Consider the following 27,899-nt stretch of genomic DNA (forward strand, 5'->3'; position numbering starts at 1 on the left):
AAAAATATTGGCCACCTGATTTCATAATGGATTGCCCAATGAAGGTAGAAGTACCTGCTTTTTGAGTGGAGTGGTGTGGCTCACTGGTTAGAGGCAGCAGACCCGAGAGCAGAGACTGCCCTGGGACCAGGGTTCGATTCCTGACGCGGCAGGGTCTTGGACCAGGATCAGCGGACTTGATAATTCTAGCCTCGGTGCCTACTCTAATCAGGGATCACACTCGGCAACTCTGGGCATTAAGCTTGCCTCATCTCCACAACGACCCCTCGCAAACGCTGGGGATGCCTGGTTTCACCTTGGAGACTCCCAGGAGGGACTATCTCACAGGGAAAGCCAGGACGGGTTCCCCAGCGGTCTATAGCGCTACGAGGCCTGCGGTGCGGGTAGCAGTGCGCTTTACAAGACACACAATTTACAATTTTTCTGTCCGTGCAGGAGTGGGCATTAGCAGTAGCCCTTGCACTTTACCGCATTCATGTTGGGTGGGATGATGAGTCATCTCATCACAAAATCCCATTAAAAACAATTCCTCAACAACAGAGACAGTACCCAACTAAGCATGACACAAAGAAACAAGTCAGGGAGATCCTGGATCAACTTGAATACCAGTGTGATTGAGAATTGCACCTCATATGAATAACATGTTGTTTCACGTAATGAAACCCAACAATTCATATTGTCTGGTCTTAGATTATAGACATTTAAACGCATCAACATGCACATTTACAATACAAAATGCACATACTGCCGCACTAAAGAAAAACATTCTGTTGAAAAAATTAAAAAAACACTATACATCTCAAATCGATTTTTTTTGCCAAAATATAGCTTCTGGGAGCAGATATTTGACAGCACATACTTGTGTGAATGACAATGTTGGATTTGTTTTCCTGAAACTAAATATGTTTATACATCTAACTTCGCACAACATTATCACAACGCCCTGAATATCATTTACAAGGTCTCATTTCTCACTAGGTCCAATTGTCATTACTATCTTCATCCATGGGGCAATCAGGGTTTATCTACATATCCATAATATCAATATTCTATATGAACATCGCAAGACTGTTTTCTATTATAAAAGATGAACATCCCAATAGATTAACAGAGGAGGCACTTCTGCTGACACTAAGGTCCTTGCATGCTGAGAATTCACTGTGCAGCAGTCTGACATCTCGTGAGTGGTGTCCGGTTCGTAACCAAGACGGGGTCCTTCACTCTATCCCATCAGTTAATGGGGTTGGATAATCCCTTGAGGGATTCTTGGCTCTACACCTACACACACTCTAGGAACATTTGCAGCAGGGTTCACATAGTATGAGCACACTTGATTACTGCCTTGTTTTATATGCCTGCATACGCACATTGGGCCCGATTCACAGAACTAACTTAAGACAAAATCCTAAATTTACTACTTTTGGTATTCACAGAAGTTAGGATTTTGTCTTAAATTTGCCTTAAGACCAACTTAAGACAGACTTAAGTTAGGATTTTGTCTTAAGACAAACTTAAGACAAAATCCTAACTTCTGTGAATACCAAAAGTAGTAAGTTTAGGATTTTGTCTTAAGTTAGTTCTGTGAATCGGGCCCATTGTTTTAGCACCATGGTATAGCTATATCTACTATTTACGCTCTTGGTGCTTGTAATCTTGTTTATTTGCTTCTGTCTACTAATCATTGCACCACACGTATTTTATACAAGAATAACGTTGGTTCAATACATATTATTAAAAACGTCCAACTGCGTATTCTCTGTATATTTCTCTGAGAATAAGCAAGCACTAGTGACTGAGCAAAAGGTTCTGTACTGTTTCCACGATCCCTGAGGGGTCAGGGTTGTCATGCTCAGTGGTTGCCAGAAAACCATTGGCTCACTGATAGGTTAGGGGGGCTTACGGTGGCACTGTGAGCTAGCTGGCCTAAAGGCCCAACATATCCTGCATTGGTGTCCGAAATCAGTCTTGGCACCAAGTCCCTAGTTTATGTTGTCCAAACAATGCACAGATCCTACTGGATTGGTAGGAACTATACAACAAGAGTATGGGCCGTCGGAGGTTTAGCCATTTGACTGCCTACACTATTTGGAGTGGGCGGACAAAAGAGCAGTTTTTTAAAACTACTTTAATTTTGATTTATTAGGGGTAAAATGCACACACAGCAAAATTAAATTTCTTTACATTATACAACAAATAATTGTCATAGTATAAAGCAACAGGGGATGGCCCTCGATAGACATACATAATACTGTTCATTGTTGTTTGTCTGTCACTTAGTCCACCTGCTCCACGTCAGATGATTGACTTTCAGCTTTGGAGGAGGACATCTCACCGATGCCTGAAGCATACAGAATCTTAAAAATTACCATGTGAATTCTGCCGTCTTTTTATTCTCTATTTATATAGGTGACAGATAGCCTCCATGTTTTCTCAAATTTATGGACCCTATAGTTAAATAGTGCAGTCAGTCTCTCCATGTCATATATAATCCAAACTTTCCCCCACCAAATGCTGAGTATTGGCACCTGCTGTTGTTTCCACATCTGAGCAATGCCTAGGCGGGCGCCAGAGAGAAGGTGGGCAGATAATATCCCTCAGTGGGGTTATCGTAGGATAGAGTCTGTTCCCCAGAATCCCCTGGAGAATGAGGGGGGTATTGTGAGGCAAAGGAAGGTTTGTTGTTGTCTGTATCTATGTAAGGACCTTGTCCCAAAAGGCCTGGACTCTCGGGCATGCCCACCACTTATGCAAGGAAGTGCCCCTATCCAGCAATATTCCAGGCTGTCGAACTTCTTGTGGAGGTGTACGGGGTTCAGTTACTATCTTGTTAGTATTTTATAGGCATTTTCTTTGTAGCCTATGCAGGGTGAGGACTTTGACTCCATCTGCCAGATAGCCTTCCATGTCTTCTCTGTGATTTTTCCACCCAGTTCCCTCTCCCACTGTGTCACTCGATTGATCAAATTCCAGGCCAAACAAGTGGTTGCCCATAAGGGGCATGCCTATTATATGAGCCGGAACCTCTGTTTTAAAGACTGATCTGTGCAGCCAAGCATGCCTGTGATGCGCAGGAAGCACAATGCCAGTGAACAGCTGTGTACTTGCTGCGTCCGCTAAATCTAGGACTGATTTTAGGTATGAGCTGACAATGTTTTCCCCTCCTTAACCACTACCTTAGCCCTCTTCTGATATTCCTATGAAGATGCAACTTCAGATCTTCCATGTCTTCCCAGTGCTGATGGGCATACCTGTTCAAAAGAGCATTGCAGATGGCAGTCCTCCACGTGACGTGATGGCAGAAGCCCTCTCCCTCTTCCTCTCCACCACCTCCATGCTCTTTCTGCCCTTCTGTGTTTGCCGCCTATGGTGGCTGGTGACTGAGCTCTTTTCCTGGCAATATGAAGGAGTCTGGCTCTGCTGTGATTGTGTGTATTGTGAGCACTGAGTTGATGCTGCATATTTCTTCTCTATCCTTCGCGTCACCACCGCAGAAGTTGCTGGTTTATTAACCCCTTCGATGCTCATGACGAGCTCAGCTCGTCATGAGGCACGGTGCTCGTGTGCTCATGACGAGCTGAGCTCGTCATGACCACACCCAGTTCTATTATGGCCCAGCACCGGAGAAGAATATCTGCAGCATCGATGAGGTTAAGTACTTCCTATCATGCTGCAGTGTGCTAGGAAGCGTAGTAAAAACAACTTTTTATAATATACTGGATTATAAATCTTTAAAGGTAAGCTTGCACCCTTCTTCTTAACCTCCATTTGAACGCCACACACATCTGTTGCCTTATCAACAACCCCATATGTAGAAATGTCAACAGGTGGGAATGCCCTCGTAGGATACATATCCTCCTCCTCCTGTGGTAAATCTGCCTCCAGGTCCTGCCGTAGTGTCTATTCTTCCTCATGCAAGTCAAACACCATTTCTTCTACATCAGCCTCCAAATGTGAGTGAAGAAATTCCTCAACCGGCCATCTCTACCTCTTGTTGTGGGCCTTTACTTTTAGGAGTCTCCATCTCCTGGCTAAGCTTTTTGACCCCTAAAGGCGTAGGTATCTTATGTGCTGCCACAGGTTTCTCAAAGAATCTTTTTGTTTTCATTAAATGTTTTATTTCTGGCACATGCCCTTAGAAGCCGTCTGCCTCTTCTTCCCCTTTTGAGCCCAATCATCCTCGTAAGTCGAGCCAACTCTCTTCAGACTCTCCTTCCAGGGGAGATTTTCTCTGCATCAAGGGGTTCTGCTTGTGAGATCCAACATTGCAGGTGATGTCCCAGGGACTCATACAGGCCACGCCAACATTAGAGTGGAAACATTTTTAGTAATCTAGCACTTTCTGAGTCTGTTCCCCAGGGTCCCCTGGAGAATGAGGGGGTTATTGTGAGGCAAAGGAATGTTTGTTATTGTGTGTATCTATGTAAGGACCTTGTCCCAAAAGGCCTGGACTCTCGGGCATGCCCACCACTTATGCAAGAAAGTGCCCCAATAGCCACAACCTTTCCAGCAATATTCCTGGCTGTAGAACATCTTGTGGAGGTGTACGGGGTTCAGTTACTATCTTGTTAGAACTGTGGCTCAATGGTTAGAGCGGCAGACCCTGATGCAGAGGTCTAGCCCGGGAAAAGGGTTCAATTCCCCGCCTCAGCGGGTCTTGGGCTCAAAATTCCACGGACCTGATAATTCTCGCCTCGGTGCCTATTCTAATCATAGAGTCCCACTCTGCAACTCTGGGCAATAGCTTGCTTAATCTCCAAAACGGCCTCCACAATGCTAAGGATGCCTGGCCTTCACCCTGGGGGTGCCCAGGAGTGGACGCCTCACAGGAAAAGCCAGGACGAGTTCCACAGCGGTATTCGTACAAGCGCCTTGAGACCCTTGCGGGTGTGTAGTGCCCTATACAAGTATCAATTTACATTTTTACATTTTTTTTTGCATTTTCTTGTAGGAGAGATTTAACATGGGTTACAGGCTTTAGAGGGATTACAAGTAATTCAGGAACATAGGGCCCTATTCACAGAATGAACTTAAGACACAATCCTAAACTTACTACTATTTTGGTATTCACAGAATGCACTTACTACTTTTGGCATTCACAGAATGCACTTACTACTTTTGGCATTCACAGAATGAACTTACTACTTTTGGAATTCACAGAAGTTAGGATTTTGTCTTAAGTTTGTCTTAAGACAAATTTAAGACAAATTTAAGACAGATTGAAGACAGATTGAAGACAGATTGAAGACAGACTTAAGACAAAAACCTAACTTAAGTTTGTCTTAAGACAAACATAAGACAAAATCCTAACTTCTGCGAATACTTAAAGTAGTAAATTAATTCTGTGAATACCAAAAGTAGTAAGTGCATTCTGTGAATGCTAAAAAGTAGTAAGTGCATTCTGTGAATACCGAAATAGTAGTAAGTTTAGGATTGAGGCTTAAGTTCATTCTGTGGATCGGACCCAGAGTGTCTTCCCCCAGTTTACATGCAAACTATAAATGCGAAAACCTGCATGAAAATGAGTCAAACATGGACATGGGTAACTTAGGCGGCAAGCATCATAGCCTGTATGTTATCCTCAAATAACATGTAACCCATAATCAGGAGTAATCAGTAATTCCCCTTTCCCCTGGACTTCCTGTTAGCCATTTGTGGATGTACTTGCATGGTACAGGGAGTATTTTCAGTCCAAAAAACTGGCACAATCATAATGGGTCCCAAGATTGCATTTAGGCACACATGCCCAGTGAATGTGTCCTCAGAGGAAAACTGAGTGCTGTGGTGCATTCTCAAACAAAATACCAGAACCACTGACTTAACGTGAGAATTCCCCAGAACAATTTTGAAATGAGTGCCTGGCACTGACCATCCTTCTAAAGTTTAATGAGTTAATTTAAAGATACACAGCTGGCCCGCTGGGCCGCCCGGTCAACAGATGCAGTGGCCTCCAGTCACGGGGTGGGGGACCACCTAACTAATTTGGAGATTGATACCTGCCTGGCGGTGATTTTTAAAATGTTATTAGAGTCACAAGTGTGGCAACTCCACTATAGTCTGATGGAAATACTAAATGAGAGCCATGTTGTTTTGACCACACTTGGTATTTATTTGTTTTAAAAAATATAAACTCTCTGTGTGAACGGTTGTTTCTGATTTACAAAGAACCAGTGGCCCTGATGTGGAGGGACATTACTTTCTGATGCCGCTGATTCTTTTACCTGCCCCGTTCTACCATTCCTTGTGTGGTAAACCCAGGCCATGAAAAGCATAGATGGTCAGCCCAGTCTTGTAGGGTGCCAGTCGCCACTGTGACCTGGTGGTCCAGTAGGCTATCATGTCAAGCATTTCCAATGGCAGAGGAGGTTGAGACTTTATGGGTGAAACCTGCCTCTAATGGAGGCAAGAGAAGGATGAGTTTGGACATTGGGGAATTTCCAGTGTTTTGGTGAATGCCCCATATCCGCCAAGGTCTAAAGATCCCATTAGGCTATCATGATGGGGGATGTTGGGAAACTGCATAAGTAGCACCAAAAGTTGCGGATACCTTGAGATACTGTAATTATTGGTTGCAGTACTACCAGCCAATACCACGTTTCTCTCTGTGGAATGGGAAATGGCAGGAATCAGTGTTTATGCACCAATTTCCTTTTGTTATTTTCTCCTTTTGGGATTTTTTCTCTTTGCACATTTGCCATGTTTTACTTGCCGAAATTATGTGGCGAGGAACTTGGAAGTCCAGTGCTCCAACACACCTCATAATCCTGAATATCTTGCATTTACTTACCTCTAACAAAAGAGATCAGCTCACTAAGGGTGCCCACATTACTGCTAGGACCTTCCTGCACAAAAACAATCTTTTGAGGCATTTTCCTCACAAAAAAGGGAAAGTAACGAGGAGAAATAAAGATATATCTCTGTGTTATGCCTCACCTGGGGCGGCTTAACCCTTCGGCGCATTCCAAGATCTGCCTCTAATAGTAAATCTGGGAATTCCACTAATTTCATGGGTGGATGCATGTGAACGCCCACTCTCCACCTAACGAACGCCTCTCTGGTGAGAGTAACGCACTGCAGCGATTTGCACTGCTGTTGCATTACCCTGGATTTATTAAGCCACTCAGGGCCATGCAAGGTGGACTTGTGTGGCTTGATAAGCCAAACTTAAGGGTTGCATAGCTGTTGCGCCCGTTGCGTGGTTCAAAAGCAACACAACCTTTTGATAAATATGCCCATGTGTGTTCAACCATCAGGCAACATGCTTGAACCTGGCAGGCCGTCCCACCATTTCATCCATCGATATTCGATATTCAGTTTTAGAATGTGTTGTGTGATGGAAAATATGTTAATGAGGCACTTCACCCACTATAAAAAATCTCTGGAATTACCCTGGGAAACAATACTTTTTTTTTTTTTTTGTAGCAGTCAGGTAGTGCTATCTTGCTGAAGGTGGAAGTAGGCAGAAGAACCCTCAGCATGCACAGACCGTGTTGGACTGCCTACATGCGACTCTCACATGCACCTAGGGCAGTCAGTCCACATGATCCAGGGACATGGACGCTGTTGTAGGTATCCAGGATCTGAGCTTCATGCGATGCACCCACATCCTGCAGCATGGGAGGGAAGACACAGGGGGCATCAAAATTTTACTGATCTGTGATGTGGGCAGTAGAAGGCATGGAGTGCCAGAGATAAGGGTGCTCTTTGTTAGTAGATAACTGGTAGCATTTCACTTAAAAAATGCAACCGAGTGATAAAGTCTCTCAACCATTATGAATAAGTAGCAACGCCAAACACAGGCACAAATTAAGTACAGCGCAGAACCATACATGGATGTGCCAGCTGGAACTTCTAGACAGAATATGCATTTAGCAACTGTGCAGGCAACTTAGTTACTGGGGAAAAATAAACCCATGACCCAAACTGGCACGTGTGGAGGTTGCAAATCAAAACCATCACTCTCTGACCACCCAAGACTATTTCAACCATATCCAAGAGGATACTGCTATGGGGTCCACAGTGTGGGACATTGTGAGTTTCAGGTCCACAGCGTTAGTCACACAAACCATTCCAACGGATGACACCCGAAGGGTTTTCACCTGCAGTTAAAAAAGATGCTATTTCTCAGCCACTAGAATGCAGGATAAAGCACAGCATGTACATTTAGAATGGCACCGAGTTGCAAACCAGTGGTTAAAGGTAAGTAACCTTATTCTTCTTCGACACTGTCCTGAACAGCCCGCATTTCTCCCTTCCCACTGCTCTTACCTGTGTAAGCACCGGTTTCTTCCTTGATTTGCTTTTCATTCTGTTGTTTCACTAGTGCTCTGACGCTCGTCCTCTGCCATTTATATGTTTTTGCATTTATATGCATGTCACTGACATATTCATAAGTAAACATATGTCTCTTCTTTGTTCCCACACTCATTCTCTCCCACCCTCAAAACTCTTAAGCTCTCAATCTGCCTCAAGTGTGCACCATTTCCTTCTCTCTGCCAGAATAGGTTTTAGATTTATGTTGATGAGTCTGTCCCTTTCTCTTTATATAACTCTTTCTAATCTAAGCTATCTGAGTGTCTTCTGCACACGTGTACAACACAAACCCAATGAACTCACACTGCCACCTCCTAATGTATCCTTAACTGTTGCCTCCACATCTTCCTCTCCCCTGCCCAGGATCACAGTACTGGGTGTTCAAGGATAACGGTGCAGAGGATGGGTACCCACGCCCTGTGTCGGACTTCGGTTTACCAGAGGCGGGTGTCGACGGGGCCTTCTCACACTCTCATGACTGGAAGACCTATTTCTTTAAGGATGGACAACATTGGCGTTATGATGAGGTGACCAGACAGATGGACCCCGGATATCCATTGGCAGACACGACATGGACCCAGCTCCCTAGTCCAGTGGATGATGTCATCAATGGGCCAGAAGGTCTGTGCCTCTACAATGGTTTATCCAATTATGTCTCTTGAACATATTTTCCATCAATCATCCTCAAAACATTAACTCTTTTTTCTTTCTTCGTCTTTCTGCCGTGCTCAGTCACTCTACTACTTTCCTCTTTATGCTCCTTCCCTTTTATGCCATAGTTCATTTCCTGCATGAGGTGGTTCCTGCATACAAGTTCAGAGAATATACTGCCCTCAAAGAAGTACACCCATATGATGTGCAGTGTGTGTTGTCAGTAGTGAAACATGTATTTCTCATTCCTTCTGTATCTTTCCTTTACATTTATGTCCCACATCAAAGCTCCTTTTTTTAATTATATTTTCACATTGTTCCACCAAAACTAGAGGGGTAGCAGCAATTACTGCCACTATGATCCCCAAGACCAGGGTTAGCGAGGCGAATGCAAGGGGTACCAAAGGGCAAATAGCAGCAGATTCCACAAGACATAATAAGTAGGGGTGGGTGGAACTCAGGAAGTTTCACTCTGTGGAATTCCACAGAGTTACAGAAAAACTGTGAGATTCTGTGGGATTTTCCAATGGACAGAAAGTATGCAGCTCACGCTCCAATTTATCACCAGTAGAGCAAGCAACGCTGAAAATTACCGGGAGCGGCATCACGCATTTAGCAAGAGCCCAGCCATTTGAGTTCATTTTGCTGTCGCTCGAGTAGAAAATCTAGTTGAGTGGCAGAAAATCTACTTGAACAGCCGCCCTCTGACCACAACTGCTCATGACCGCCCCCGTTGGGTAAAGTGCACTAGGGGACACCAAATCTCACTCGTGCTTTGCAGCTCATACATATTCTGGAGCCTCGCATGAGAAAAATTCAATCACATTGCGATTAGCATAATTTGTCCAGAACTCTGCATTAAAGTGTAAAGCGGAGTGACCAAATGTCACCAATTCCGCCCACCTCTAATAATAAAGCAGCAGTCTTAGAACACCATGTAGATGTGGTGCTGACCATGGCATGAGTCGGGGGTCCACGTAGATGGACAGCGTCCGCCCTGTTCTTTCACAGGGTGGATGCCGTCCACCCTGCCAAGAAGTTGGCCCACACTAAAAAAGATGCTGAATCCATTCCGGTGTAATTTCCAAATACCAAGACTCATTCAGCAGCGCCTGCACATTGTTGTCTGCTTTCGATCACAACAACGTGCAGGTGGGGACGGCGCTCTCTTAATCCTGACCCCTGCTGGAATACTCGGCCATAACCAAGGCTGAGTCTCAGTGGTCATCAATCCTCCTTTTGTTGGAGTCTCCTGGCTGGCAGCAGTCAAGAGCCTCACACCTGATGCAAATGCAGCAGAGGGGAAACAAAGGCTCACACCTTGTTAGCATTTCACACATACTTAGGAGAGGCAGCATTTCACTTTGTTCAGGCTCTGTTTAGGAGATTTGCATGCACTGTTAGAACGTCAGATGTGTTGATCTTTCCACGTATTTGCACAAAAAAAAAATCATTTATATACGCTTATTACCCTTGAGGATGCGTTGTAATAATTTGAATATCCCTGAGCCACCTTCTGGAGCCTATAGCAGGAGAAAATAATTTCACCATCATAGGTGATTTTAACTTTCATGTGGACATGGATCAAGACCCAGATACAATCACCCTTCTTACTGAAATGGAAGCAGTGGGACTAACCCAATTAGCCCATTCCCCCACGCATTCTGCAGGACACACGCGAGATGGAATCTTTTCCAATCTTAAATCTCTTTCCATAGATAAAATACTCCCGCTTACATGGACTGACCACGCAGCTGTATGTTTCAATATCTGCCCTCCTAGTCCTCCTCCCAGTAGACTTTCCAATACCAACACTTTCAAATCTTGGAAAAGTATAAATTTTGACGACTTTAACCATAAACTGCACAAGATGCAGGATATCAATACTTCTAACCCAGAATTAGCCACCGCTACTTACACCAAGTGCCTTCAGAGCGCGCTTGAAGGTACAGTTCCCATCAAAAAAAGATCCTCCAACAGAACATCCAACTCAGCCCCTTGGTTCAATGAGACCCTTAGGCTGGAAAAGAAAAACTGCAGACGGCAAGAACGTAAGTGGCGTAGAAGCTACGATCCAATCGAAAAAATCTGCTATAAAGAGAAACTGAGTAAATATAAACAAATGATTATCTGTCAAAAAAGTACTTACTATAACACCAAATTGAGTCAGCACAAGACTCGGTTAAACAACTTTTTCAGGGTGTCTCACATCTTACAGGACAGGACAAAACTACTACTAAAGAGTCATCCCAATCTGTGTGATGCCCTATCAACCTATTTCCAAGATAAAGTGTGCGACATCTACTCAAAATTTAGTAAGCACACTAACGATATCATAAATCCCATCATTTCCTCTGATCCCATCGCGAATAACCTACCAACATTCTCCTTTGATCTTGTTTCACCTGATTCAGTACACAAACTCATGATGACTATCAATTCAGGTTCTCCTGATGACCCTTGCCCTCCCACTATACTTAAAGTGGCCCCTGATATCATTTGTCACACTCTTACCGATATTTACAACTCTATGTTTACATTAGGTATCTTTCCATCTATATGGAAAAATACAGTAGTCATACCACTTCTTAAAAAAACCACTCTTGACCCGTCCAACGTCACCAGCTACAGGCCAATAGCATGTCTTCCATTTCCAGCAAAAATCATTGAAAAAATCATGAACATCCAGATCTCTGAATTCATAGACAATAACAACTGTCTCAATGACTCACAGTTCGGATTCAGAAAGGGTCACTGCACTAATAAAAGCATCTGATGAAATCAGAATGATTATGGACGGAGGAGGTGCGGCGGTGCTCATAATGCTAGACCTTTCCGCGGCTTTTGACACGGTCTATCATACCATCCTGATCAACCGTGTCAGAGGAACCGGAATTTCCAATAGCGCCATCACCCTTCTCTCCTCCTTCCTGGCCAATCGGGAACAATCTGTGACCATGGGTGGCTACTCATCTTCCCCCTTTGCTCTTCCCTGTGGCATCCCCCAGGGATCCTCGCTAAGTCCAACGCTTTTTAACATCTATGTGGCCGACTTGGCGAGCATCATTAAAGCTCATCGTCTAGCAGTAACATCTTACGCTGACGATACTCAGCTTGTCCTGGCTATCAACAACAATGGACTGGAAGTAGCAAACAACTTCAAACAGGGAATGTATGCCATCAGCAACTGGATGAGTAAAAATTGCTTAAAGCTTAACTCGGATAAAACCGAGGTTATGGTTTTTGGCAAACTCACCCCCACTTGGTCGCCCACCTGGTGGCCTCAAGAGCTTGGACCTCCACCTGCTCCAATCACTAAAGTTAGGAACTTGGGAGTGATTTTTGACAATAAACTATCCTACATACATCAGGCAAACTACATAGTCTCCGCATCCTTTTTCATGATAAAAATGATCTGAAAACTGCTACCCTATCTTCCTACAATCACCATAAAAACCTTGATCTCCACCCTGCTCATGTCCCGAGTTGATTATTGCAATGCCCTACTGCTCAACACACAAGAACAGGTCTTAAACAAACTTCAGCTAGTACAGAACGCAGCCGCCAGACTTGTCACCGCAACACCTAAATTTAAACCTATTTCAAACGTCATTCGTAAACTACACTGGCTACCTGTGAGGCAGAGAATCAAATTTAAGGCTTTGTGCATAGCCTTCAAAACCATACATGAAAAAGGGCCGCTTTTTCTAAAACATTCTCTCTGTCCATACAGGCCAGCCCGCGCTCTTAGATCCGCTAAGGCAAACCTCCTCGAGATAGCCAAAACAAAGAAAGCAACTTGGGGTGACAGATAGTTTGCGATTGCCACTGCCAAATTGTGGAATACCCTTCCCAATCACCTCAAAAGTATTCCAACCTTAACTCTCTTCCGAAAACAGTTAAAAACGTGGCTATTCAATCAACAAACACGCTAGTTATTCATAAATACAGCTATATTCTGATCCTCTGTCTAGCGCGAGACACCCTCGGTATTCGTGCGCTCAATAAGTTTTATAAATAATAATAATAATAATCACTATTTCTTTTAAAGCACAATGGCTATATCAAGCTTAACGCTGACAAAAGGTAACCTTGTTTTATATGTAGCGTACAAAAGTGTGAATCTTCTGCCTAAATCAGGAGGGTTTGCAAGAACACTCGAAATGTGCTCAAATGTACTGATTAAACACCTGCTAAACATATGTGAGGGCTTAAGATCTGATATCACTTCTTGTGATGCCAATTCCTGTGATGTTACACGCTGTGATGTCACACGCTGCGATGCCACTTGCATACTGATTAACTAGGTTAGTCCCCCCACTTCATTTTTTAGGACTTGTGCCCTGGTGCTGACTTACTTCTAAAGCCTGTCAGAAACTTTTTTCACTGTACCTGGAGTTCTCCAGGAGGCAAGATTTTGTTTTGCCTGAGATATCTAAATTCCTCCCATTGTGCCTCATTGCAGCCGATAACCCTTGTTTACCCTGTATGAAGCTCTTGTTTCTGAGATTATTGTTAGGGTTTGATCTTGAAAAGAATAGCAGAGGTACTCCGGACAAAATACAGGTGGAGGTAAAAACATTAGATATGACATTCTTTTACAAGATGGCCATTGACCAATACAACACACAGACAAAGCAGGTTTAAGGGGAAGACTGGGATAAAGAAAACACAGGTCTTGTATGACAGCTTCAGAAACAAAAAATGGGTAGTGATAATAGGAACCTTTCTGTCGACTGTAGCGCATTAGGCAGGTTCACAGACACCCCTTCCTAAAATCTTGTTTGTATGATGAATATTTTCCTGATACCTACCCTCCAGCTCTCTGTGTTACTGCCATCTGGAGAATTTAAAATCTAAGGGTCCTATATATGAACACATGTTCCCCACAGACACAGAAGGGTAGGGGCAGCACCTAGAATCTGGAACTCTTTCCCACCAGTCATCCGAAGAATCCCTTCTCTAGCTCGCTTCAAGAAGGAGGCCAAAACATTACTCAGGGGTAAATTCCTTGCCTAATGCCTGCCATGCCTGACCACAAATCTGACGTTTCGAAGACGATTGTTTTTCCCAGATCACCAACCCTCCTGCAGAGAATTTACTGGACCTTTAATTTTTTTACTGAATCTAATTATGATTGCAATCTTACCTTTGTACCCCCACACTCCTGCCCCGCCCCATCCCTTTGTACAGTTTCTGTATATTTCTGCACATTGACTTTGTTTGTACACTGTGATATATCTTGTAAAGTACTCCGATACCCTCACGGGTCAAGTTCACGCTCTATAAAACATTAAAATAAAAATTCCTTTGACACATCTGGCCCATAATTAATGCAATTTTTAGTCGGATCCTGTGCTCCATTAAGCTTAACATCGTCAGAACAAATGGCCACAAGAGGGCGCCACATTGCAACACACGATGTAAACCTTACCCTCAGTTTAGGGGAATAGACGAGACCATGCAAAAAGATAACATTATACCGGACACAGAGATATTTTTTGTAATGGAATATATATTAGTTTCAGAATAATAAATCGAACCTGGAGGTATTGTACCTTGCATGCATGTGTTTATACTGCCCCTAATGTCAACTCAAGGAACTGCGGCTACACCCTAGCAGAGCGCAGAAGCACCCACGACGCTTCAGGCACGCGACTTGCTGCACTTGGCACATACTTCTATATAAATTAAAAAAAAAACATTTCCCCCACATGGTAGATATATCTTTCAGCAAATCCAGGTCCACGGCATGTGTCACTCTCACAAAGCCTCTAAACCACGCCCACTTTGACGGGACCTCCAGTCAGACACCCTAAAACTCAACTGGATCAACTGCAGCTTCATTAAACATTGTACGTTACTCACACCCATTTCTAGCTCCCCTATAGGACTTTTCTTTGCGTGAAGCTCAAGTGAAACAAAACGTTTTCGTGGCCACTCTGCTGATTGGAAACGCAGCTTGTGCTCCAGTTGAAGTTTTTCGGCTCAGTAATACCTGTATTTAAGTAACCTACATTTCTTGCCACACTTATGCCATTGCTAAGCATTGTAAATCGTGATTGCTACGATTGTCTATTATGATTCACCATTTTTTGACCGTCGGAGGATGGAAGTCTGAGTTTGCCTGGACAGAATGTATTGCCAGAATCCCTGGAGTGGTGGCATACTTGAGCCTTCATAAATATACAGAATTACGTATGGGTAACTGTGAACACCTCCAATGTGAAGAACAAGAACATCCCCATTATTGAAAGTTACCCCAGCTGTAATTTTACGTCATATATGCACCCCCAAATCATCTTCTAACATATATAGGGGAGCAATAAATAACTAATATAATAAAAGGAAAAACTGCCCTCCTACAATTCACCCACCCCCAAACACCCTCTGCACAACTCTCTGCAGCACACACTGAAAGCTGGGTCTCCTGGCATCTACCCACACCACCCATTGCATATATCCATCTACCCCCATTCCTCGAAGGAAATTGCCAAGTAAATACCTGACCTCCTACCCCCCTCACCCCTACTCCACCCCCCTCTGCTAAGCCCCACACACTCCCAGCCCAAAGCCAGCCTTTCCACTCGCATTCACAAGACAGTGGCTCTCTGAGAGCTGCTCGTCCGCATGGCGTCATTTTCCCTCAGGAGGGGCCCGCAGAGCCCCACGTTGACAGGATAGAGGGCGGTTGGTACAGGCACACCACCACTTGCATTCTCCCATCTCCTTTGTGTCTGTGGAGCATCCAAAGAAATGGTAGAAGGCCAGTGAGACCGACCAACCACCATTCTGCTCTTGCTTTTGGGTCTCTGGAGATCTGGGCGAGGCGGTGGAACAAAAGTGAAGCGCGGGCATCCCATGGGTGCCGTGACAACAGTTTTTAACCACAGCAGTGAAGACCCGGACTGTAATCCATTTATTCACGCTCAAACAATGGAAACCATATACATGATTTTTTTTTTATATGCAACACATTTTAACTTGGCTCTCCAATGCTCCTTATTCATACATTTTAACTCTACTTTTAATCTTTAAAAGTTTAATTATTCCTCAATCTTGTTGATGTTTCTTGGCATGCATATATGGAAGGAGCTGCTTTCTATAACCAGCACTCAACTACACAGTGACAAATGCAGGTGCATGAAGCACTGCCATGCACTTTCTTTACTGGGGACGTATGACGCAGAGATGCAAATGATATGATTGCATCTCCTGGAGATCACAGATGCTGAACAACCTGGCATCTTGAGAAGACTACGAGATAGCCACAGAATGACAGGCTGTGCACACAGCTAGAAATGGTTTTGCAGTGGCAAGTGAATATTCTCTTGGTAGATATGAAGATGGGGAGCAGCAAAGTGTCAGATCTGATGATGGTTGCCGTTCAAGTAGCCATAGGGTGAAGCTCTGCTGTCCATTATAGTGACTCAGAAATTGAGGCCATTGAGAGAATCCAAAAGTAATAACCAGGAAAAGCTGTTGAATGTCAAGAGGGAACCATTTAGATGTATGCTTCACTAATAAGGTCTCCGATTGGTCAGTTTGTCTGAGGCTAGGTTATGTGATGCATAGACATCGATTTTGTCATGTCCTGAATAGTTAGCGAGCCGGCTTGGAAATGCTGTTGGCTGTCTTCGACATCTGTTGAAATCACAGTATCTGCAAGCATTCCTTGCGGGTAAAGGATGCCTGGTCATGTCTCCAATTTAATATCATTGAACAGGATGTAGCTACTGTGGGAGCCACAAAAAAACACATACTCTTATACTTGAGCATTGCAGGCCAGATCAGAGTTCTCCAATCTATAGTCTGCTGTTGTTCATGGAAAGTTTCCTTTTACGAGCCTACGTTGCTGCTCAGGTGAGATCCTAGCACTGAACTACTTCCTCAAACATAGGTCAGACCTTCAGTGTTGAGCAGATGGACAATCTGGAGTTAGGGAATTTGTAAATTAAATACACAACAATCCTTTGTGTATAAACAACGCAAGTTACTGAGAAATATAATCAAGACAGTCTGCAAAAAGACATTCACTGCTTGAGAAAAGTGGTCGCTCAAAATCCAAATTGATACTAAACAGTTGTGTGGAAACCATGTAAGGTAAAAGATGTATTTGTAGGAGAGAAGGAAATAAAGTAATACAGGACAAGATTCAATCATATGTTAGAGAACGGGAGTCCATCAAATCCTAGGAGGGCCATGGAAGAAAATTGATGGCAATTGCTTTATTAAAAGGTAAAAGTAAGTTCTGCAGCGTGAATCTTTCTGGATTCACTATGCTGTGCATTATTCCGCACTCTAGTGTTTGGGTCCGGAATCGCAGTCTTTCCTTTTTTTTCGTAGCCCAGGTGGGCGTTGAAGTCCCACCTTGTGGTGTCATTCCGTGACGTCGGCACGCTTCCTGCGGAAGCTCCCACTCTTGGGCGCCATCTTCAGATTCTTTATTCCGCCGTTGGGTCTGGATCGTTCCCGAGAGGCTCCAGAGTTTTGGACGGGAAAAGACACAGAAGAGTCGAATTTTGCAGGAAAAGACTGAGAAGACGAGGAAGAACATATAGATGCCGGGGCGACGAAAAAGAAAGAGAACTTCGAGGTCCAATCGAGAATGCGAATACAGGGGGCCCTCTGAGCGCGAGAAATGGACAACACCCCTTTCAAATTCTGCCGTAACTGCCACCACAAGTACGCTCAGAAGGACCAGCACCCGGTTTGCAACCTCTGCTTACTGGTCGACCACGAGAGCAAGGACTGCAACGCTTGCTCTGCCTTCACATTGAAGGCTCTCCTCGACAGAGAAGGGCCAACTACACCATGCAATGGAAGGGCCAACCAACATACCTTCGAGACCTGGGACTCTCGACCGACGAAGAAGACAATGTCGCTGGAGAAGACGACGGCTACACGGTCGTAGAGACCGATAAGAAAACTTCTAAAGAGGTAGGAGAGTCGTCGACCCCAAAAGCCCCGACAGACCAGCGAAGGTCTGAATCAGACTCTCGAAAAATGGAGTCGAAGTCCTCGAAGGGAGCAGTGGCGCCGAAAACTTCGTCGGCCGCAGCTTCATCCAAGGACAGAGAGCCCAGCGGATCTTTTGAGAAGGACTCCCAGGCGGCGAAGACCGGCAAAAAGCCAAGGTCGTCGAAGCACGTCCCCGAAAAGGAACGTTAGACTTCGAAAGAGAAGGCCCCAAAGGCTGCCTCGACGTCGACAAAGGAAACGAGGCCCTTTTTGACGTCGACACCGAAATACACGGCAAAGAAACCAGCAGAACAGTCGGACGCCAAACAGGCTGCCGAACTGGAAAGGAAGAAGAGATGGCTTGAGGTCGAAATGGATAGCATCCTACAAAGCAAGAAGGAGTTCGACGAACGACTCGCACAGTTCACGGTTCGGTCGAAAGCACAGACGGTTATTGTCGAAGTAGAAGAAGAGGAGGAGGATTTCGAGGCCGAAGAGCCGCAGAAAAGGTCCGAAACTCTAGAACATCAAGAGGATGAAGACTTCTACTATGATGAGGAGGGTGACGATGACCAGAGGACGATCCTCGGGGACGCAGGACCTGGAATGGCAGGGCCTCAACACCGAAAGTCCAGAAGAGGGCCTAGACATGTACCCTTCGAGGCCTTCGCCACCAGACAACATTGGGGCGTACAATATGGTGATCAAGAACGCGGCAACGGAGTTTGGAGTCAAACTTGACGAAGAGAAACAAAAGTCGGACTTCCTATTGGAGACCCTACTCCCCACGCAGACCAGGAGCCAGTATCTCCCAATTCTTGAAAGTGTCAAGGCTCAGGGGAAGGAGGCGTTCAAGGAACCGGCGACATGCAGGTCCGTTACGCGGAGGATGGAGAAGAAATACAAACATTCCACGAAAGATCCCCCATACATCAGAGGGACAGTCCTGGCGGACTCCATTATCACGGCGACCGCAAGGAAGAGGGCAAATGTGCCGATGACATCAGGGCCACTGCCAGACAAGGAAAGCAGGAGGACGGACCTGACTGGGAGAAAGATAGAAAGGAATGGAGCAATGCATTGGCGCATGGCGAACTCAAACGCCCCACTGAATAGGCACCAGTACCAAATCCTGGACCAAATTGGACAGCTGACGAAGCATCTCCCACAAGAGTACCAACATAGAGCCTCACACCTCGTGGAGGACGGGAAGAATGTGGCGAACGCTTGCCTCAAAACAGCCTTGGATGGAGTAGACACATCCAGCAGGCTGATGATGTTGGGAATCACTGAAAGAAGGCAAGCCTTGCTAAGGATCTCAGGTTTCAAACAAGAGGTTCAGCACAACATTCTTATCTCCCCATTCAATGGGGAGACACTGTTTGGAGCGCCGGTGGATGACAAACTCACCCAGCTCAAAAAGGAAAAGGACACTGCAAGGTCCATGGGGGCCTTGAAATTCAGAGGAATGAAGAGGGCTACCCCTTCACGGAGACAGAATGGAAGGGGGGGGGGGGAGGGGAGGGAAACAGTCAGGAACGTCGCACCAAACCTTCCAGCAGTCCAACCAGGGAGATAACCAGGCACAGCAGGGAAACCAAAAACAAACCTGGCACAGCCAGCAAAGGGGCCACTCCTTTCGTGGGAGAGGAAACAGACGGGGCCAGAACAAAAGAGGAGGCCATCTAGCCACCTCTAAGTGATGCCGTCACACAGTATGTGCCCACCCGCACAACGCCTCCCAGGGTGGCGCACAAGAGGACCAACACAGGGTTACACGGACCAAATACCATGGAACATGTAACACCAGTAGGGCGCAGGCTAAGTCACTTCTTCAGAGTGGAAGAAGATATCAGACAAGTGGATACTGAACATCATACAGTTCGGATACTGTATAGAACTGGAAAGGACACCGCCAAACAAAAGACCAAAAAAGAGAGCACAGTCAGGAAAGAACTGGAACGGCTTCAAAGGGAGGCGGCGAACCTGCTCCAAAAGGAGGCCATCGAACCAGTACCATACCAAGAAAGGAACAAGGGAGTGTACTCCACCTACTTCCTGGAACCAAAAGTGGACAAAACACTAAGAACCATCCTGGACCTCAGGTTCCTGAACAAATACATAAAGACACAAAAGTTCAAAATGACTTCTCTACAGGAAGTCATTCCCCTGATGGGGAAGGAGATTTAATGGCCACCATAGACCTCAAAGACGCCTACCTGCACATCCTGATAAACAGGCGGCACAAACATTTGCTCAGATTTACCATCAAACAACATCACTACCAGTTCACAGCCCTAGCGTTCGGAATAAAATCGGCACCAAGGGTCTTCACCAAGTGCCTCGCAGCAGTGGCAACGCACCTGAGAAGGGAAGGGATCCATGTATACCCTTACCTGGACGACTGGCTAATAAAGGCAAATTCACACAGAACATGCAAGGAACATGCCGAGCGCGTGACAAAGACTTTGATGGACCTGGGTTTCTCCATTCACTGGGGGAAATCCTCTATGGAACCAGAGCAAGTGAAAGCCTTCCTAGGGGCTCAGATCAACACCATACAGAGCAAGGTGTTCCCCCAACGACAAGAGGACACAGGCGCTACTGAAGGAGACGCGCCTCTACCAGAAAGGGCGAGCTCCGACGGTGAGAACAGCGAGCAAAGTCATGGGCATGATGGCCTCATGCATACAATTAGTACCAAATGTACGCCTCCAAATGAGACTATTCCAAGACTGGCTGCAAGAACAATGGTCACAAGCTACAGGGAGTTGGGAAGATCTAGTAGTTGTAACGCACGTAGTGCAGGAGGAGATGTCCTGGTGTAACATGGAGAACGTAGCAAAGGGAAAGCCTCTAACACCACCGACCCCAACGGTGACCATCACCACAGACGCATCCCAGAAGGGATGGGGAGCGCACACGAGCAAGCTCAGGGTGAGGGGTCTGTGGACTCCAGCGGATGCGGTCAAACACATCAACTACCTAGAACTTAAGATCGTGTTCCTCGCCCTGAAAGCCTTCCAGACAAAATTGTACAGCAAGAGAGTGTTGATCGACGGACAACACGACGACGATGTTCTACATCAACAAGCAGGGAGGAACGCAATCTCCGCCGCTATCGAACCTAGCGCAGGAGATAAGGAGATGGGCCATCCCACTAAAGATAGACCTGCTAGCCATACACCTACCAGGGAAAGACAATGTGGAGGCAGACTGGCTCAGCAGACAGTCATCGGCGTCTCACGAGTGGGAGCTCAATGCACACAAAACGCTAAGGCTATTCAGAAGGTGGGGAACACTGACTATAGACCTATTTGCAACACACCAGAATGCAAAATGCCAAAGCTTCGCCTCCAGGCGAAAGCTCCCTGAGGAATGCCCTATGGATAAGCTGGTCAAGGACATTTGCTTACGCTATTCCCCAGATACCCCTGATACACAGAGTACTCAAGTGCAGGACCAGCAACATGACTGATCCTGGTGGCACCACAATTGGCCAGGCAGACATGGTACTCACAGATAATGGAAATGGCACAAGGTGCACCCCACAAGTTTGGGAGAAGAAAAGACCTACTGTCCATGCAAAACAGAGAGGTACTACACCAAGAACCAGAGAGCCTCAGCCTAGCAGCATGGCTCCTGAAGACAGAGTTCGCGCACCCGAGGTTACCGGAGAGCACGTTACGGGTACTGCGAGAGGCAAGGAGGCCTAGCACACCAAGGTGCTATTTGGTGAAATGAACAAGGTTCACACAATGGTGCAGCAAGAAGAAGCTACACAGAAAGATGAGAAGGGAGTCAACAGTGCTAAGGTACCTCACGCACCTGCTGAAGGCAAAGCTAAGCTCATCCTCGCTGAGAGTACACCTGGCAGCAATTGTGGCCTACACAAGAGGAGAGACTGGAAAGAGTTTCTTTATGTCACAGATAGTAAAGAGATTCATGGAAGGGGCAAAAAGGATCGCGCCTCCCAAGAGGATGCCGCCACCAGCATGGAACCTTAATCTAGTCCTGACAGAGCTCATGAAGGCGCCTTTTGAACCGATTAATAAGGCTTCCCTGCAAATGCCAACAATGAAAGCAGCCTTCTTGGTGGCTATCACCTCCCTGAGAAGGGTAAGCGAACTACAGGCGCTAACGCTACAAGAATACTACATCCAAATTCACAATGATAGTGTGGTGATGAGAACGGACCCTCACTTCATGTCAAAGGTGGTGTCGAGGTTTCACATCAACCAAATAGTTCAAATACCAAGTCTCTTTCAAAAACCAACCACAAGTGCAGAGAGGGCACTCCACACTCTGGACGCTAGATGGGCAGTAATGCACTACATAGAAAGAACAAAGGAACACAGGAAGACAAAACACTTCTTTGTGTCCTTCACAAGCAGTTTACTGGGTAGACCAGTAACAAAGGGGACCATCGCACAAACTATTTAATTCTGCCACAAACAAGCAGACCAAGAGCTTGCGGAGGGGGCGCGAGCCCACTCAACCAGGAAAAAGGGAGCTACGATAACCTTCCTGGCTAACACACCCATTCAAGACATTTACCTGGCGGCAACATGGGCTTCAATGCACATGTTTACTAAGAACTACTGTGTGGATATACAAATGAACAAGGAAGCACAAGTAGGACAAAAAGTGCTTGAACATATATTCAATAGCCAACGCTCATCTTCCACCCAGCTGCCACAAAAGTATCAAACCGCTACAAAGTCTATGCACAGCATAGTGAATCCAGAAGGATTCACGCTGCAAAACGAGTAGTTTCTTACCTGTGTGTAGTTTTGCAGCTTGAAGATCTTTCTTGATTCACTAGCGAACCCACCCACCTCCGCCAGAAATGAGGCTGGAGAATCAGGTGGTAAAAGACAAGGTCAATAATGAAACAGATACCTTAAACGACAAAGCGGATTAAATAACTTACTTGAACATTGCCAAGGATTCGCAAAAACACAAAACGAGAAAAAAAAGAATCCAAAGATGGCCCCCAAGGGTGGGATATTCCGCTGGAAGCGTGCAGAAGTCACGGAAGGACACCAAAAGGTGGGACGTAGACGCCCACCTGGGCTACGAAAAAAAAAAAGAGAAAAAAAAAAAAGACTACGATTCCGGACCCAACCACTAGACCGCAGAATAATGCAAAGCATAGTGAATCCAGAAAGATCTTCAAGCTGCAAAACTACACAGACAGGTAAGAAACTATTCGTTCTCAGCCTGGGAAAGTGACACCAGTAAGACTTATGCGAGGAAATCTCATAAAATTTAATGCAGAGTCTAGACTTTCAAACTGTAGGTTGACCTGGAAGTGTTTATTACCTGACCTTTGCGACTGCAATATCTCCAGCTCTTCTTCCACTTCACTAACCCTTCTTAATCAATTTTAAAATGGTTACCTCTTTTTTCAATCCTTCACTCTTGTAAGTCTTTTCCCAGATTGCCTTTCTTCATTCTTTTCTTCCACCAGGTGTTTTGTATGTGGTTCGTATCACCTCCAAATATTTTTTTGTGTTCCCTTATTCTGCAGGCCAATCTGACTCTTTAAGCTCCAGTTAATCAGTTACCTTTTTTTTCTGATCTGTCTTCCCCAGGTGAAGTGTACATCTTTAAAGGCACAGAGTACTGGAAGCTGAACAAAAACGCTCTGCAGGCAGAGACTGGTTACCCCCGCTCAATTGCTGAAGATTGGATGGATTGCATTGGGGACAAAATCCCAGATCAACAAGGGGTCACCACCAGTCCCTCCTTGGGCGCCAAAAACCACCAGGACTCCCGGGCTCCCGAGCTGGAATTAGACAGGTGCCTTTGTTATGATTCCCGGACAGATTCTGGTTCAGGAGGGACCATAAAAGTTATATCCATTTGGATGCTGCTGGTTGCCATGGGATTTCTGGTGATCATCCAAAGATGACTCCTGCATCGCAGAGATCCCTCATCTAGTCGCCTTATACATATGAACTGAATAGACACTACTGCCAAAGAAGTCAAATTTAGGTCTGTACATATTACTGGTAATATAATTTAACCTGAAGAGTCCTGTTTCTAGACTCTTTCTATGGACAAAAACAGTATATTATGGAAGTGAAGACTACAGTTATCTGATATGGTTTCAGCACCAGGAAGGAACTGAAAGAACTGAGAGCAAGCCAAGGAAGATCAGAAACTGCTGGCGTTTGTACATGTAGCCGATCATGGACGCGGACAATCTACAGTACTTTTACTCTTGGAAGGGAAAGAGAAACTTAAGAAGTGTCGAAAATGTATCAGTTTGGAGCCAGATATTGAGGGTTTCTCCATTAGTTCATCCTCTGTGGTTGCCAGTTTGTAGTACGGGCAGCATGAAGGATATTTTCTGAGTTTACACCTGCATTTACACATTGTGAATGCAGATACTCAAAGTGAGATAATGGCGTCATCTCCTGTAATCTATCAGCTGTTCTTCCTGGATAGTATTATTGCAGTGGTACAAAACTCGGTGTGAATACACAGCACTTGTGAGATTAGTTGCCATCTCAAAGAGGGTAGTTTTCCACTGCCTGGTTAAATGTACTCTATGGTGTTGCTTGGAAACATGAGGTTCTAAGTGGAAAGAAGACGATAGGAGATGCAACAGCCACCTCCATCTTTGTGACTTCCCCTGTATGGAAATCCATTAGGGTCTGTGGAGATCCAGGGAGGTGTGGAGAACACATGGAACCATAACATTCCCCTATAATGACATAAGTAAAAATCAGATGTTTCACTGCTGTGATGCTTGGAATTGCTGTATTTCTGATCCGGTGCGGAAGCCATACACAAGTGATAAGTGTGCACAAGAATAATAGAAGTGACCAGAGCGCGATTCTGCCACCCCAGACAACCGTCAGCGGTTTGTCATATGATAAACTAGTTGACACTGGGATAAACTTTTCAAAAAAGGGGGTTGCTGAACTGTTCCTAAAGAAGATTGAACAGATTGGCTCGACCGAAGGTGTGTGTGTGTTACACCTTTGGGCATCCATTATGTTGGACGTGTTTGCCTCACACACCCAGAAGGGTGTCATGCTTCATCATAGGCATTGCTCCCCGTCGGGGAGGCGGTGCAATCCCCGACGGGCTCACCTCAGAGAGGGGCTCTTTGGCGGAGATCTTTTTGTCCAACAGCCTATTGGTGAAGTGCGGGTATGTGGGTCAGGGCCATCAGTATCCTGAAGAAAAAGAGTGATTTAAAATGTAGCAGGGGGTGCCGGAAACCACTTTATTCTGGGGTCCCCCTACTGCAATTAAAAAGTGAAAATAGCTCGCTGGGTGACGGCAGGTTAGGTAGCGTAACCCTAAACAAGACTAGAGTGAGGGTTGGCCAACATGTTTCTCGCATGGGAAGTTCCCGCGATTCGTCAGGACCTTGTGAAGGTGAAAAATTGGTTAAAAGGATTAAAAGGAAACCATGCTGGTGTCATGTGTCTCGTGTGATTTACCTCAGGGGGTAATCCTATGCCTAAGGGTCTTGGACTAATTGCCACCTGAGTAGTCGGCGGGTCGGTACAACAGGGTTTGCCTATAGTTCTGGCTCAAGTTACGTGTCCGTGCGAAGTCACCTACCCATCACCGCCAAGCTCGAATAGGTCCCATGCGGGAAACATGTTGACCAACCCTCACTCTAGTCTCGTTTAGGGTTACGCTACCTAACCTGCCGTCACCCAGCGAGCTATTTTCACTTTTTAATTGCAGTAGGGGGACCCCCAGAATAAAGTGGTTTCCGGCACCTCCTGCTACATTTTAAATCACTCTTTCTCTTCAGGATACTGATTGCCCTGACCCACATACCCGCACTTCACCAATAGGCTGTTGGAAAAAAAGATCTCCGCCAAAGAGCCCCTCTCTGAGGTGAGCCCGTCGGGGATTGCACCGCCTCCCCGACGAAGAGCAACGCCTATGATGAAGCATGACACCCTTCTGGGTGTGAGAGGCAAACACGTCCAACATAATGGATGCCCAAAGGTGTAACACACACACCTTCGGTCGAGCCAATCTGTTCAATCTTCCTTAGGAACAGTTCAGCAACCCCCTTTTTTGAAACGTGTAGACTACACGGGCACAAGCTGATACTGGACCTTCCTCCCTCTTTCTGGGCGGTAATTGGTGCCCGTCTGATCAACTGATCCCTCTCCCTCCTTCTTGACGACTGGGATAAACTTAACAGGTTTATTAGTCAACAACCTGTTTGCATGTGGGTTCTTTCCGTGGAGGAACAACCATGCTGTTGTCCCCTGGGATGGCCACGTAAACACAATGAAGGAAAAATGTCTTGGGGTTTATTTCTCAGGCAGATCATGGGCAGAGACAGCAGCATTGTTGCTCATTGTCACTTCATAGTCCAACATATTTGAAGGAAAATTAAGTCTACCACTGTTGTGCCCAGAGGCGCCATCTTACATTAATTGTTAAACAGTTTGGCGGGAGACAGAGCACACTTCTAGGGTTATGCCAAAAGATCGAGCAAATACACAGAAAAGTCCGTAAAAATCTGAGCGTCGGGTTGAGATTTAGTTTAAAGCAATACAAAATCGAATGGAAAACCAACAAAATTTATTGAATTGATGGTCATATTTAGTGCCCGAAATAATTACATTTACGTCACTGTATTTTCAACAACTTTGAAGGTTTAGAAACATTAATTGAAATATGTGGTCTCCATCACACAGCTGCTCATTTTTCCTCCACACTCTTCGTGAATTTTAATAACACGTTTTTGTCCCTCTAACACACATTTGTTGACCTGTGTGTGCGGATGCCAAGGCCTCCGTACTCCATTTAAACCACACCTTTTTTGGGAGTTACACTACTAGAAGCATTTAGTTTGACACATTCACCGAGTGGACAAAACAGAATACCCACTTGAAGGACTGACTTGGGCTGGGCGGCTCCAGAGAAAGGATCCGCAGCTCAAGGGCCCTCTGATCAGCCAAGGCTGCAACGCACTGGAGTTTCCATTACAACAAATAGGTACATCCCACGGTGCCAGCAGTGTTGCTTGAATGTACAACAGAATCCTGCATGCCTGCATCATGCAGTCATTAGAACGAACATGTTAATACGCATTCGTTCAGCACGCAAGTCCAGACTCTGGAATCGGATCATTTACTTTTCCAACTCCAGTCTACTGAACAGTAGGGAAGATGTTGGACTTTAAATCCAACATCATTCAACCAATGCACCCCCTCTAAAGCAAGTCGTTGAAGCAACTTGCGTTCTGAACGAATATGTGCTAACAGTTGGTTCTATTGCCAGCACTGTGAAAGCACCGCGTGGTGAGCTAACAGCACGTTCGTTCTATTGCCAGTACAGTGAAAGCACTGCGTGGTGAGCTAACAGCACGTTCATTCTATTGCCAGTACTGTGAAAGCACAGCGTGGGGTGCTAACAGCACGTTCGTTCTATTGCCAGTACAGTGAAAGCACCGCGTGGTGAGCCAACAGCACGTTCGTTCTATTACCAGTGCTGTGAAAGCACAGCGTGGTGTGCTAACAGCACGTTCGTTCTATTACCAGTGCTGAGTAAGCACCGCGTGGTGTGCTAACCGCACGTTCGTTCTATTGCCAGTACTGTGAAAGCACCACGTGGTGTGCTAACAGCATGTTCGTTCTATTGCCAGTACAGTGAAAGCACCGCGTGGTGAGCTAACAGCACGTTTGTTCTATTACCAGTGCTGTGAAAGCACCGCCTGGTGTGCTAACAGCACGTTCGTTCTATTGCCAGTACTGTGAAAGCACAGCGTGGTGTGCTAACAGCACGTTCGTTCTATTGCCAGTACTGTGAAAGCACAGCGTGGTGTGCTAATAGCACGTTCGTTCTATTGCCAGTACAGTGGAAGCACCGCGTGGTGAGCTAACAGCACGTTCGTTCTATTACCAGTGCTGTGAAAGCACTGCGTGGTGTGCTAACAGCACGTTCGTTCTATTGCCAGTACTGTGAAAGCACAGCGTGGTGTG

The 27,899-nt window shown here is 45.5% G+C and overlaps 1 protein-coding gene across 1 annotated transcript in view; it reads left to right on the forward strand.

The window, feature by feature from the left end:
- LOC147734929 (matrix metalloproteinase-17-like) overlaps nucleotides 1-24,677 on the forward strand; it is a 173,475-nt gene extending 148,798 nt beyond the window's left edge. The window contains exons 9-10 of the mRNA XM_086953108.1: nucleotides 8,674-8,931; nucleotides 23,520-24,677. Coding sequence (XP_086809234.1) covers nucleotides 8,674-8,931; nucleotides 23,520-23,839 — 578 coding nt within the window. The 3' untranslated portion in view covers nucleotides 23,840-24,677. The remainder of the gene's footprint in view (nucleotides 1-8,673; nucleotides 8,932-23,519) is intronic.
- The last annotated feature ends 3,222 nt before the right edge of the window (nucleotides 24,678-27,899 follow it).

This window comes from Lissotriton vulgaris, chromosome 1_2 (genome assembly GCF_964263255.1).
Source record: "Lissotriton vulgaris chromosome 1_2, aLisVul1.2, whole genome shotgun sequence".
In the NCBI taxonomy this organism is placed as follows: domain Eukaryota; kingdom Metazoa; phylum Chordata; class Amphibia; order Caudata; family Salamandridae; genus Lissotriton; species Lissotriton vulgaris.